The 13,764-nt window shown below is 42.6% G+C and overlaps 1 protein-coding gene across 1 annotated transcript in view; it reads right to left on the bottom strand.

The window, feature by feature from the left end:
* Ptprt (protein tyrosine phosphatase receptor type T) overlaps nt 1-13,764 on the bottom strand; it is a 784,117-nt gene that overhangs the window by 154,088 nt on the left and 616,265 nt on the right. The window contains exon 14 of the mRNA XM_042055120.1: nt 7,243-7,378. Within this exon, the coding sequence (XP_041911054.1) occupies nt 7,243-7,378 (136 nt within the window). The remainder of the gene's footprint in view (nt 1-7,242; nt 7,379-13,764) is intronic.

The raw sequence follows: 13,764 nt of genomic DNA, 5'->3' as shown, positions 1-13,764 counted from the left end.
TATTGGCAGCTGCTTCCTCATAGGCAGCAGGTGTTGTTCAGTATTCCGAGTCTCTGAATTTTCTGTTCTCAACATTCAAGGTTCACCTCCTCTAAGGCCACCTCCTCCCAACAACATGCTTCCTTCTTCCCATTTAAACACAGACTGTCTATTTTCTGAGTTGTCTCGAAGGTCACCAAATCTAGTGCTGTCTCTGAGCTGCCATCAATGAAACTCCAAGAATGGCAGTGATCAGCGGTTTTCTAATAATGGGCATTCTTTCCTCCACCAAGCTGGAAAGTTACAGATATCTGCTCTGTGACCACAACACAGTTTACATGTGTGTATTCTCTAAACCTTGAAGATTCTTGAAGAAGATTTACTGGAGGTCTGAATTTACAAGGATACAGTGATATTGCAGATAACAGATTGCCTGAAACCAAAAATCCTGAACACAAAGACAGCTGTGCTTAGGAAGGGGGAAAAAACAATATCCCAAACTTAATAAATCACATACTACAGAATCGCCTTTTAGCTGGCTGACAACACTGACTTCAGGTAGAGTTTCTCTTTGCTCTATATCATTTTAACAGTGCTAACTTGTCTATGTAATCACACATTTGGTCATTTACCCATCTGTCTAGCCCCTAAACTTACCCATCCATCCATCCATCCATCCATCCATCCATCCATCCATCCACTCACCTAACAATTCATCCCTCTATCCATCTACCCCCGAAATTAACCCTCCCATTCATCTGTTCATCCACTCACTCCCTCAGCCCTCCATCCATCCAACGACACATTCATTATCCACTCAAGCATCATTTAATTATTAATTGGAAAACTTTCCTGAGAGTCTACTAATATACCTATCTCTGCCAAGTACCATAGATAGACAAATGAGATTCTGATCCAGCCCACCTGGTCTAATATGAAAGCCAGACAAGAAAATTATAGAGGAGACAATAATGATAGCTTCCACTTAAATAGAAGACAATCACTTATGTACCAGATACTAGTGTAAGGCCATTGCAGGAGAGTGGGCAGGGGGATTGTAAGAGGAGGCAGATGGCTGGAAGGAAACAGTAGGCATGGCAGGGCAGCTGCAAATACGATTGCACAGACGATGCTGCAGCATGCACAAGACACATGAAAGCTCAAGCCAGAGTGCAGAGAGGAGGCGGGTACAAAGTCCAAGACCTAGCTAAGGAGCTATTTGCAGTTGATACATGTGGGAGGAAAGTCGGTCTTCTTTAAGGCTGTAGTCCCTGAGGGGGTTAACATACTCCCATGGAAGGACACACATCCAAGGGTACATGCGCGGTATCAACTACACTTGATGCGTTTGTTTTTAAAGGGAATATAAAGTTGGATGGGTGGGGAAGGGGTTTGGGATGTGTGAGGAGTTTAGGGTAGGATGAATGTGGGCAAAATATATTGAGTGAAATTTCCTAAGAATAAAAACTGAAAATAAAAAGTAAAAAAAGCTACTTTTTTAAACAATAGGGTATATGCCAGCTAAACCAAATATTATTATAAGTGAGTCACGTGGACAGCCCCATTTGATCAGCAAACTGGTACAATGAGACATTATTATCCTTATTTTACAGACAAGGAAAGTGAGGTTCAAAGAAGTGACTCAGAGTTACACAGTGGGTACGTGGCGTGGCTGCTGGGTATTAGTATCTGGGAGTCTTCCTTCAAGAGCCCATCTTCCCAAGCACTGAGTAATTTTTTCTTCCACCGTGAGAGTTGATATGACAACGGGCAGATGTGGGATGATACCGCTGGAGGTGGGGAGAGAAGGCAGATAAGGTGGAGCAGAATCTGCCATGCTTGGATCGAGGCACAGAGAAGCCAGGCTGTGAGTGGCATTTTCAGGTACATAGAACTCTTCTATGATTGGAGTGGGTGGGGAGTAAAGTGGAAATGTCATCATACTGCCAAGGAACTTTGTCTCCATCCTAAAGGTCACAGGAAAACCCACAAAGCCATATGGACAGATATTTATTCTAGATGGATGATCCTCAGAGCAGGGTAAAGAGAAAGCAGAAAGGGAAAGGGACAGTGGCCACAGAAGACAGAACAAGAGTCAAGACAAGGGACATGGGGGACTTTCTTCACAATCACCATGGGGAGGGAAATAAGCAGTAACGTGAAGGGCAATTAAGACACAAAATCCACAGGTGACTTAAGTGTGAGCCGCTGGAAACAGGCTTCCAAGCTTCCAGGCTGGGTAGCTGCTCAATAAGAAATAAATAGAAAGGCCTGTGTGTGTGTGTGTGTGTGTGTGTGTGTATGTGTGTGTGTTGGTTCCTTCTCTGAGCCTGTGATAAGAAGTCATTTAGTGTGAGGTGGGTATAAGATGACACATTTCATCTGTTTTTTTTTCTTACCTCAATGACCCTTTTAAAATTATGCCACACAATTTAGCATCTCAATTTAGTGTGCCCTGTTTTATATGTCATCCAGGTTAGATAGTATTATTTAAGAGTGAGACACAGTACTGTCACAGAGACATGTGATTTGGGGCAATTTTCTAACATTCTTCGTGTTTTAGTTGTCTGACATACAGGATATATATATATATATATCTCCTTATATGTATAAATATGTACTTAAACACACTATAACCCAATAATATGTCTGGTAATAGCTGGTCCAGGGGGACTTAGGCTTTCTGATTGTCTCACTCTTTTGTTTTTATTTAGCTTTTCTTTCTAAACAATGTGGTATCTGATGGCATAGACCGTGAATTTTTTCAACAGTGTCCTCTAGACTTACCTCATATGTCTTAGGACTTGTGCTAACAATGATGCTGGGTGCTCATATTTGTATCTATACTCTGAAGAATAATACACTTGTTAAGAGATAGCGCTAGCCCTCATCTGTTTTAAATCCACTGGGATATTCCATTTAGTTTTTGTTTTTGTTTGTTTGTTGTAGGAAATTTCCAGGCTCTGCAAGGCATGTTTGAGTCGAGGAAGATTCAGGATACATAGCTGGTAATCCAGTAGAGTTGATAGAGTGTGAACACAGGTGACCATGGTGAATCAGAACATAAAGTGAGGTTTCACAGAGGACATCCGTATAGTAGGGCCATGAAATGGTTACCGGAGAGGGGACCAGAATTTGACCTTTATATAGGCGATGAAAAAATACCAGCATTGATCAGGAGTGAAGCTCACGAACACAACTACAGGGTCAGGGTGATGCGAGGGGCCCTGAGAAACCACAGTGAGCGTGGGGGCAGAACTTCATGAAACAGTTTTCCAAAGGAGGTGAGCTTGTGCATTTCCCTCACCCCACCCCATGAGCCATTGACGCTTTAGACATCAGGCTAGAGAGAATGCACTGAAATTTGAAACATTATTCTGGGTACTGAGGAAGGATAGGTTGACACGGTAATAGTGAGGAGACACACACATTACAGGTCTACCCTCTGCCCTGGGAAGAGCCAAGGACAGCGAGACACCCGACCATCAAAATGCAAAGGTGTAGGCTTAGAAGAATTCATGGTGATAAATCCTCATGTGCTTGATTAAAAAAAAAAAAAAGTGTGCCTGTCAATGAGCTGGAGATTGGGAACTGGTTGGCAGACAGACAATGATTTCTATGTTGACTCTGAAAAAGGCCAGTGGATGTCCAAGGGTATATGAGCATCCATTCTGTAATACTTTGAAGTCTAGATATAACTGGTAGATCCTGAAGCAAAAGAGAAACTAAGGATGGATATTTTGCAGTGAGCATGGCTAAAACCACACTGGAAATCAAGTGTGTCAGGGAAGGGCTCAGGGTTTAGAGTCTACTTTTCATGATGCCCAGATTATGCATAGGTCCACAATCAAAATGAGGGGAGTGGGGGGAGGGGGAGGGAAATGGGAGGCAGGAAGGAGGCAGAAATTTTAATAATAATAATAATAATAATAATAATAATAATAATAATAAACAATGTAAAAACTGAATGGTTAAGAGTGATTTAAAGATAATTCCAAATTTTAATTTCAGTGTTTTGGAAACCATAAAAAGTCTTATTTAAGCCTCCAATGACATCACCATTTGACTTTTATCTCTGAAAACCCTCCTCTGCATTATAAAACAAGTACAAGGAAAGAATACAAAACATTCAACCGATTGTTTTGTTGATATTTTTCCTTCCTATTTCTCTTTCTTTCTATTTTCTTGAGTCATCTAAATGTAAATTAATTTCTCCATTAAGTCCTTCCTTTTATTCTTTGCACTTCAAGTACATTCTCTGCCTGCTTTCCCATTCTGTTACTAAAGAGAATCCCTAGCAAGAAGACAGATTTTTTTTTTTTGGAGAGTAAGAAGAAAGCTTTACCATCAATGACAGTGAACCCCTAAGAGGGAGAGTCTGGGGACATCTGTGTTTATGGAAACATCTGTTGCTGTAGCCTAGAAAGATCTGAGATGGACTCAACTCAAGATTTAGAGGCATAGGGAACAGAAAAAAATCAACAACCAAAACCTGTCAGTGCATTCATGACCATGGAGGACAGGGGGATGTCAAGTTCAAGCCAGTAAAGGAGACAGGTAATGGCAAACAGGTATTTGACCCCCGAGGACCCGGGAACTGGAGGTGAGAATGGGGCGCTGGAAGGATCCTGACCCAGGGATCCTGAGCTGCGCTGATTGACTCATTCGTCATTCCAGTGGGTCCATTCCTCTAAACGTCTCCCTTCCAGGCTGCTATTGGGTAGCATTTTGGCGAGCAGCCCGTTGGTAACATACTGGATTGAATTATGTCCCCATATTTATACAATGGGCTGGAGTCAGAAGAATTCCACAGAAAGAATGAGTTCACTGTGGCCTTCATTGTCCTTGAGGCATCTCTAGACATGGGAAAACATGGTTAGGAGAAAGAAGCAGGCCTGTGCTTAATTTCTTTCCTTCCCCACCTTACCTTTCCTCTCTTCCTTTCCCCCTCTCTACCCCTTTTTAGCCCCCCTCCCCCCTTCACACCATCTGTGCATTATTCCTATCAACCAGAAGAAACATGCCCATATACTGCATATGTAAGTGTAAGTAAGGATCAGCATCCCCAAGCTGTGCATTGCCACAGGGTCTACATTTTGCTTTGGGAGATGAAATGGTGATCATGTGACACCTGTTGATTGTGTCTGACAGTTTTGTAGACATGAGAGGTGATAAAGATACCCCCAGGAGAGGTTAAACCACACGGAAGGCTCACTGTCTGCGTACCCTCATCCTAGAAGCAGAAAGCCATCCCTTTCCTCCCTCCCGGAAAATCACACATTTCAGAAATAGCTGCTGAGAAGGAAGTGAATTTTTTTTTTCTCACAAGCTCACAGTCGATGGTGACGTAGGTTAAGCCAGGCTTTAGAAAGAGCAAAATTGGAAGAACATATCTGACTTACAAATTGGTGGCAAAGAATCAGGAAATTTCAAGGTATTCAATTCCATTTAATTGGCCACTTTTTCCATGTAGACAGTCCCAGACTCGCCTCTGCCTCTGCCTCTGCCACACCTGCAAGGCTAATAGACCTGTCTGTGATCTTATATGTACAGTATGCTCACCACTCCCAGAGAACTCAAAGTGCATGTTCTGCTTCAAATAATAGTGGCTGATTGGCTAGTCCCCGGGACATACAGCATGGTCATGTTTAATCAATGATAATGGGATTACAAGGAAGCGCTCCCTTTAGCTCTCTGAAGCCCCTGTATTCACACTGATAACATAAAATTTTCCTTTCACTCTATTTTTTTCCAATGAGAAAATTAATAACTGGTTGGGAACCTTAACTCTTATGTCATTCCTTTGGTTACTTGAGAAGAGAAACAGTAGCATTAGATAAAATATATAAATCAAAGGCCAAGTCCCAGAAAGAAGATATCCTGGTAAGGAAGAAGACTGGCAGCATTAAAGCCTTTACCATGAGAGAGAGCTCAACAAGTGGTTTCATGGATGAGAAAAGACTAGCTGCATACATAATGACAGCACTAGCATTTCTGAGTCATCAGTGACTAAAAATAAGGACACTGTTTTTCAATTTTTTTTTCTCACTGGCACTCATGCGACTCCTTGAGTAGACCTACTGGTGTCTTTGGGGGCATTTAGTTTCTTTATTCTGGTGGAGAACAAGTTCCAAAATGCCTTTCAACTTGAAGATGGTAGAAATTCCCTGGTCCTTATCATTGCTGTTGACCTGAACTTCGCAGCTAACCAATCCCAGAGCTCCAGTGTCAGCTGTAACTTTAAAGGCTAATTTTGTAAACTGCTGTTTGCATTGTGGAAAGATGGGGTTGTAGCAGGTGTTACTATACTGCTACATATATGTATGTGTATATACATACATATATGGCTGATGCCTTCTTAGGTTTGGCTGGAAACTGGGAAGATGGAGGCTGTGACTGGAGTCCATCAGTGAAACTGGGAAATAAAGTTTGCCAATATGGTGAAAGGTAAAGGCCAAACAGAGATGGTTGGGGATCCAGTTTTGAGTGATATTCAATGATCATTAATGATAATGCTTGCTCCTACCCATGCTTTGCATTTTTCTATCCCTTTCTTTGAATTCCTTGTATTATCTTCAAACCTGTGACTATATATTAAGCAGTGGATGAGTATGAGAGGTTGAACCTTGGTAATAAAAAGTATTGGTACCCTTGCTTTCATCAGCAATGTGATTTGCAAGAAAATACATACAACATAAGAAAACTGTATTAGTTCCCCATAAGTGCCCAGGGAAACATTCTGAAAAAAGATAATACATGGTAATAACTGGCTGGGAAGATTTGGTGAGACATGGCAAAGGAAGGAGTCTCATGTAGGAGAATTTCTGGAATCTCACTCCTTTGGAGGCTTTGAGGCAGCAGGAGAGGCTGCTCTTGACTGGTGGATGTTGGGGAAACACAGGAAAGAAAAGGTAAAGTATCATTTTACTGTGCTCATCTGTGTTCCTGTAGCTCCCCAACCATCTTGAGGGTGTCACAAACCATCTACAGTAGTTAATTCCAAGAAGACTTACTTCATCATAACCAGACTCCATGGCACAACAATGAAGCAATAGGAATCACTGACCACCTAAAAAGCTGGCCTTCTCAAAGACACTTGTCAAGGAGGCAACATATATATCTCTCAAACAATCACACAAGGAACTCAAGAATACTATGGGAAAAAGCTCTACTGAACAGTAGTTGACAGAAAAACGCCCCAGCCACATGCTAGTGCTAGGGTCATGGAGTCAGCAAGATCTTCCGGGCAGTGTCAAGACTCACCTCCTTTTGATGGTCAGCATCACACCCAGGAGGATGATGATGAACATGAGGAGACCAGCGATCACACCTGCCATCTTCACCGTGTTGTCTACCTGCTTCTCTGGCTCCACAGTGTTCGAATTCTGGGTGGAAGCACCTTGGGAGGAGAACGGGAGGAGGAAGACGTCAGAAAGGCTCACATGTGACCAGGCGATGGTGACGGTGAGAACAGTGTCTAGTTATTAAAGCTAACCATGTGCCAGGCAATGTGCTGAGAGCTGTAGATACGTTGTTCTACGTAGTCCCCTCTGAGAAGTGATTCCTTAAGAGGTTGGGATTACTATGATGTCCTCTTCGAGGTGAAGAAACTGACATTCTAAAGCAAACAGAAGAGTTTCTCATACTTGCCATGTGGGAGCACAAGGTTTTATTCATTATGTTGCTCTGCTGTGAGAGTTCTGTCCTTGGCTCACCAGTCAGTTTCTGGGCTCATAGAATTATGTTTCAGATTATGTAATGGAAATAATAGCTTTATGTTAAAGTAACACAGTTAAAATTATTTGTTAGCTAAGGAATCTTTTGCTTTATTATTTTTTATATAAGAAGCCAAAGTAGAGGAAAAAGTAGTGGATAAAAAGGAATAGCCTTGGGTTTAGGAAACATGATGAATTTCAATTTTGGCAACTATGTAATACTGTATGTTAACTTTTTGACCCAGTCTCTCTTGTAAAGGAAAGTATGAACTGACCACTTATGTCTTTAGACTGTGTGGATGGTTCAGGGCTCTAACTTGGCCAATCATCACAAATATTTCCAAAGATAGACATTGTTTTCCCAATTTTAAATATGGACAAAAATACCAAAGAACAAAAAGAAAAAAAAAAAACAAGAAATGAAAGGACTTGCTAGAAGTCTCGTGGGTGATATTAATGTCAGGAACAATATTCACCAGGTTGGTAACTTCAAACTTAGGCCTTAATGATGAGAAACTTTGAATACATCTCCCGAAGCCCCTTCCTCCTTATTCTCCATCTTCAAACAGCTGCTTTGCTTGTTCCATAGCAAAGTAACTGAGCAAAGAGAGGCGGAGACAAGCCTCTCCATGTGTTTACTAAGGATGGAAGTCAATTTCCTGTCTCAGACATTCTGGATGGTAGACCATGGGCTACCAGCATCCTAGGGTAATTTTCCCCTGCTGTCTTTATTTCCCCATTAGAATCATTCTTTTGGTTAGCAATTTAAAGTCAGAAGCACCTTTTCCCAAACTCATCTCTACTTTTCTGCAACATCAGCACCAGTTCATCCTTCATCAGCCAATACACCTTCTGTGGCCTCCTGTGCCTCCGGCAGAGTTTCTTTCTCTGCTAAATTCTGATAACACTTTATAACAGTTTGAGGATATCTCACAGTCTCTCATACCACAATGTACCGATATTATTAGTTGCTTGTTTTCACATCTGTCTTTTCCACTGGTCTGCAAACTCCTTGCGGGTAGCATTATGCCTCTTTTATCTTTGTTTCCTATGTTAGCACAGATCCTGACTTATAATAGGGGCTCACTAAATGTGTGTGGTTTTTTGGTATTTGGCTAAAGGGATGATGTCTCTGCCTGCACACATTTGTCCTCATGGAACCAAATTGAGTTTTCTCTTGCTTTTAGTCATGTATTCATAGAACTTAGCTGAGCACTGAATTGAAGGGTTGCTTTTCAACACAAAACTTCGAATCTGATTCCCAAACTCCCTGCTGCTTAAGTGCAGGCCTCCAGCACATTGATACTTTTCAATTTTTCTGTTTATGTGTGTAGAGTGCATATTCTCTCCAGGCATTTTCCCCAAACTTTAGTTAACTCTGGCGAGTTGGTTTACTTAGCCGAGTGCCCTTGGTGGGAATAGGAAGCCTTTAAGAGCAGGTGCTGTGTCCTTTTCATAGATATAATGTCAGTGTCGACCAAAGGACTCCTCCTCACAGTCACTGTGAAGGTTGTGGGGACATAAAAATGCACAGGCCAGAATCACTTATTTATTAATTCAGTTATGCGTCTTTAGCTGCCGTGTGTTCAAGTGCTGGGTCCAAACTATAGTCTCTGTAGGGTCAAAAAACATTTTCATAGAAGAAATTAAAAGTGAAATATTTTATTCATTACTTCTGCCAGATAAAGGCAAGACCAATTCATTCAACTCCTGGGCTGTCTGACAAGGTTCTGCTCTTCTGCAGCCCACTGACTTTCCGATGCATGTGGTTGACAGTCAGTGCATCTTTAGTCAGGGCAGTCTGATATTGCAGAGTAGGGGTACTTCTGAATAGCTCCTACATAGCCTCTATTCATGAGATTGAAGGTATGATTTCTAGGAAAAACCTAGTTGATAATGCACCAAGACCAAAGGAAAGAGAGCACCTCAATAGTGACAGTTTTTATATTCAGATTCAGAGGAAAGGTTGGCTCTAGATCATGGCATCATTGGTGGAGTTATCTGTACTTAGTACCTGTTCTGGAGTCTGGCAGTTCAAGGCTGAAGTGCCCTGAGAGCCTCTTCCTATGTAATATCCCTGTTATCACTGGTCTAATGAGATTCACACCCCACGCCTTAGGTATGTAAACATCCACTAGTGGCAGGTATCTGGAGACATCGTGGTAAGCAAGCATAGTCATCAGAGAATTTGGGCTCACTGGTATGTATAACCCTAACTGTGAGGATATACTTAATAAATCAGTAATTGGTAATGGCAACTGTGGTTTGAAAGAAAAATGGCCCCCAAAGGGAATAGTACTATTAGGAGGTGTGGCCTTGTTGGAGTAGGTGTGGTTCTGTTGGAGGAAGTGTGTCACTGTGGAGACAAGCTTTGAAGTCTCATATATGCTCAAACCATGTCCAATGAGACAGTTCACTTCCTGTTGCTCGCAAGCCAAGATGTAGGAATCTCAGCAGCATCTCCAGCACCATGTCTGCCTACAGGCCACCATATCACACCATGATGATAATGGACTAAACTTCTGAAACTGTAAGTCACCCCAATTAAATGCTTTTTCTCCTTTTATAAGTTACCATGGTCATGATGTCTCTTCACAGCAATAGAAATCCTAACTAAGATAGCAACTTTCAGCTGTGCTAAGGGTTTGCACAGAGGCACATGACCCCTTGGAAAGAGCATAACAGGGAAGTAAGTCACTTCTGGGAGGAAATGACCCTCAGGGTGAGCTCCAGGGTGTAGACAGGAGCAGTAAAGCAGACACCCTTGGCCAGGCTTTGTGAGTGGCAAGGAACCTAGTGTATGGCAGATATGTAGTGTTTAAGGGGTTAAAAGGTAAGAAAGAAGGTAAAGAAGGATGCTGGAGAGGGAAGCAGGAACCAGTTCACACATGGCACTGCAGGCTATGATAATGGTTTTGGTCCATAGCCCAAGTAAAACAGACACAGTCATCTAAACACTCATGTGCTCATGCGTCAGACTTGTGCTTCCAGCACATCATCTCAGCGTCAACGTGGAGCCAAAGTGGCTTGGAGAAATGAGTTTGGATATTATCGTCGGCACCCAGGTAGAAGATGATAGTCACAAAGACTCAAGAAATAGCAGTGGAGATTCGGAGATGTAATAAAAAGGATAGTGACCTGAAATAAACACAGTGAAAACTGACGATAGAGGGAGCAAGGGGACTAAAGGGGAACAAAGTTACAAGGGTGGCCACAGGTTTTGGTTTGCGTGATGTGGTAGATGATAGCGGGATTTATGGCTTCTAGAAACCGCACAAAAAGAAAACCTAGAATGAAACCCTGCTTGAGTTTAGAGTAATTTGATTGGGAAGGTAGGTGGCTGAAAGTGTGAATCCAGAGCTCTGGGCGGGGGGAACTCTGCACTGTAGATAAAATGATCAATTCTTAAATTGATCCACAGACAGTATTTGTAGCATGGGAGTTAGTGAAACTGCCTAGGAAGGGCATAACAAGTAAAAGAAGAAGCAGGCTTAGACAAGAGACTTGTAGCTCAGTAGTGTCCAGGGAGTGGGCAGAGGCAGACAAACCTACAGACAAAACATGAGCATCTAGGCAGGGAAAGCAAACCCACCTGAGTATGGTGTCCTAGAACCAACAGAAGATGGATTTCCAAAAGAAAGGCATGATCAGCTGTGCCACGCACTGTTTCCAAGGGAAGGATCAGGGCTCATGCTCCAAGGTAAGTGAAGGTCTTAGTTAAGTGTTAGGAAGCCTTTCCCCAAGACCAAGATGGTTTTGATAGAAGCACCTTCAGCAGTGACCAGGGCCAATCACTAGTATTCACCTGACGGCCACAGAGAAGCATCCAGATTCCGGGCAGTCATGTGAATAGTGACAGCCTAATAGTTTAGAAAAGTTCAGTGAGTTTAAGCCAAAGGTCTCAGAGCCTTTCAAAAGCATGAACTACATGGTGAGGTTATTAGGGGCAACTATGCTTTCCTGATCATTTCTGGCTCAGATATGACTACAAGAATTTGCAGAAAACTCAACGTTCACTTAAGATAATTTTCAGTAGTTTCCAGGGACTTGCTTTCCTGCACATAAATGAATGGCATTGGCAGTTCAAAAGTGGCAGACATATGGAGAGAATTACTCTAGAGAAAAGACAAGATTCCTTTGTGACCCAAGAGGTAGAAGAGAGGGATAAGAACATGGGAAGTACCAGTGACACTTCCATTGGGAGTCAGAGTTATGTGCTCAGGGCTGGCACTGGAGATGCTTGGTGATGGGAATGAAAACCGAGTTCAGAGATACAGGTAAGCATGTAGGGTTGGCTTCTCATAGGACCACGAACCACAATGACCATCATTCCACAAGTGCCACAACCAAGGCTGGTAAATCAAAGGCTGCCTACTTGACTCAATGCCCTGGAAATCCAACCAGAGAATGACTTAGCCTCAATTCCAGTCCCTGACAGACCCAGTCTCTGACTCTGATGACTTCTGTCTTTCAGTCCAGAATTGGGAGGAAGGAGGAAGGAAATTTGGTTACATCTTCTTCACCCTTGGCTTCCCCAGGACCCAGCCTGAGCACAATCCAAGTAAATCAGAATTGGCAACGAGACACCAGGTGATGTTATTAAATTAGATAAGCTTTGAGGCTCTCCTGAGTCCCCTGTGTGATGTGCTCATCAAAAACAGTCTTGTGAACTCAGCTTACTAATTCTGCTGTGTCTAACATGAGGCTGCAGGACTGACCTTGAACCCCAGCCAGCTGTGCCCTCTGAGCTCTGAGTACTCCCAAAGGCTATATTAGTTTTCTCAAAGCAGCCATCACTTGGCTTTTCCTTCTACGTGTTCTTCAAAGCTTAGAGCAGTGGTTCTCAACCTGTGGGTCTTGATGCTTTGGGACCAAACAACTCTTTCATAGGTGTCACCTAAGATCATCGGAAAACACAGATGTTTACATTACAATTCATAACAGTAGCAAAACTACAGTTATGAAGGAGCAACAAAAATAAACTTATGGTGGGTGGTCTCCACAACATGAAGAACTGCATGAAAAGTCACATCATTAGGAAGGTTGAGAACCACTGGCTTAGAGTCTTATCCTCTCCTAGCTTCAGTCCCCAGTCCATACCTGACTTTCTCTTTTCTAGCTGTCTATCCTTAAACATAGACACTCAGGACCTAAGATACATAGCTTCGAGGAGGTGTCTCCCCACCCTCAATTTTATATCCCTATGCGAGGCCAAGGGCCATGCATGTCTCCCTCCTACTTTCTCCAACGTTACAAAGAAGCTATCTCATCCTGATCTTCCCCAGGGATTTCTAAGACCTCTATTGGCAAAGGCAGTGTTGGTCGATACTCCTCTGTATTCATCAGAACTCTGATGAATCTTCTCTAACTATACATCCAACAACCTGAGAGAGATACCCAGGATAGGATAAACCAGGAGACTTGATACGTAGAAAGTGATTTAGCACTCAGGATACCAGCATCACCTAGGAACTTATTAAATTTCAGACTCACAGGCTCTGCCCCAGGACTGTGGAAGTGGCAGTTACATGTTGACAAAGTCTCCCTGTGAGTCAAGAGCAGGGCAAAGTTCACAGATCACTTGTCTCATGCAGATGCATTAGTCATGATCAGAACGTTTCTATCTAGAGATTCCATTCTGACGAGATCCAGTTCTTGCTTTCTGGTCACCTAACATGTTATTGCAGAAGATGGGACATATTTGGTCTCTTTCATTTAAAAGGTCAGAGCATAGAAGGGACTGAGTAGATTAGGGAATCCCATGATGAAATATTTCAATGTGGAAGAGCTACCCACTGGATCCTAACACTCTGTTTCTCTCATGCTATTATACAACCACATCATCTCGATTTCAACCAGGGATTCCTTACTCAACAAGGGCCGAGCTCCAACACAAAGTAGTGACAACATGAAAATAGTTATCATTCCCTGTGGGGACACTTTGTGCTGTAACACATAAAGCTTTCCTGAAGATCAGAGTGCAGAGCTAACCAACAGTAAGCCATAGAGGCCAGGCAGTGGTGGCACACACCTTTAATCCCAGCACCCGGGAGACAGAGGCAGAAATATC

This window comes from Arvicola amphibius, chromosome 5 (assembly GCF_903992535.2).
Source record: "Arvicola amphibius chromosome 5, mArvAmp1.2, whole genome shotgun sequence".
Classification (NCBI taxonomy): domain Eukaryota; kingdom Metazoa; phylum Chordata; class Mammalia; order Rodentia; family Cricetidae; genus Arvicola; species Arvicola amphibius.
Note: the sequence above shows the minus strand (reverse complement) of the source record. Positions and strands in the feature narration are given on the sequence as shown.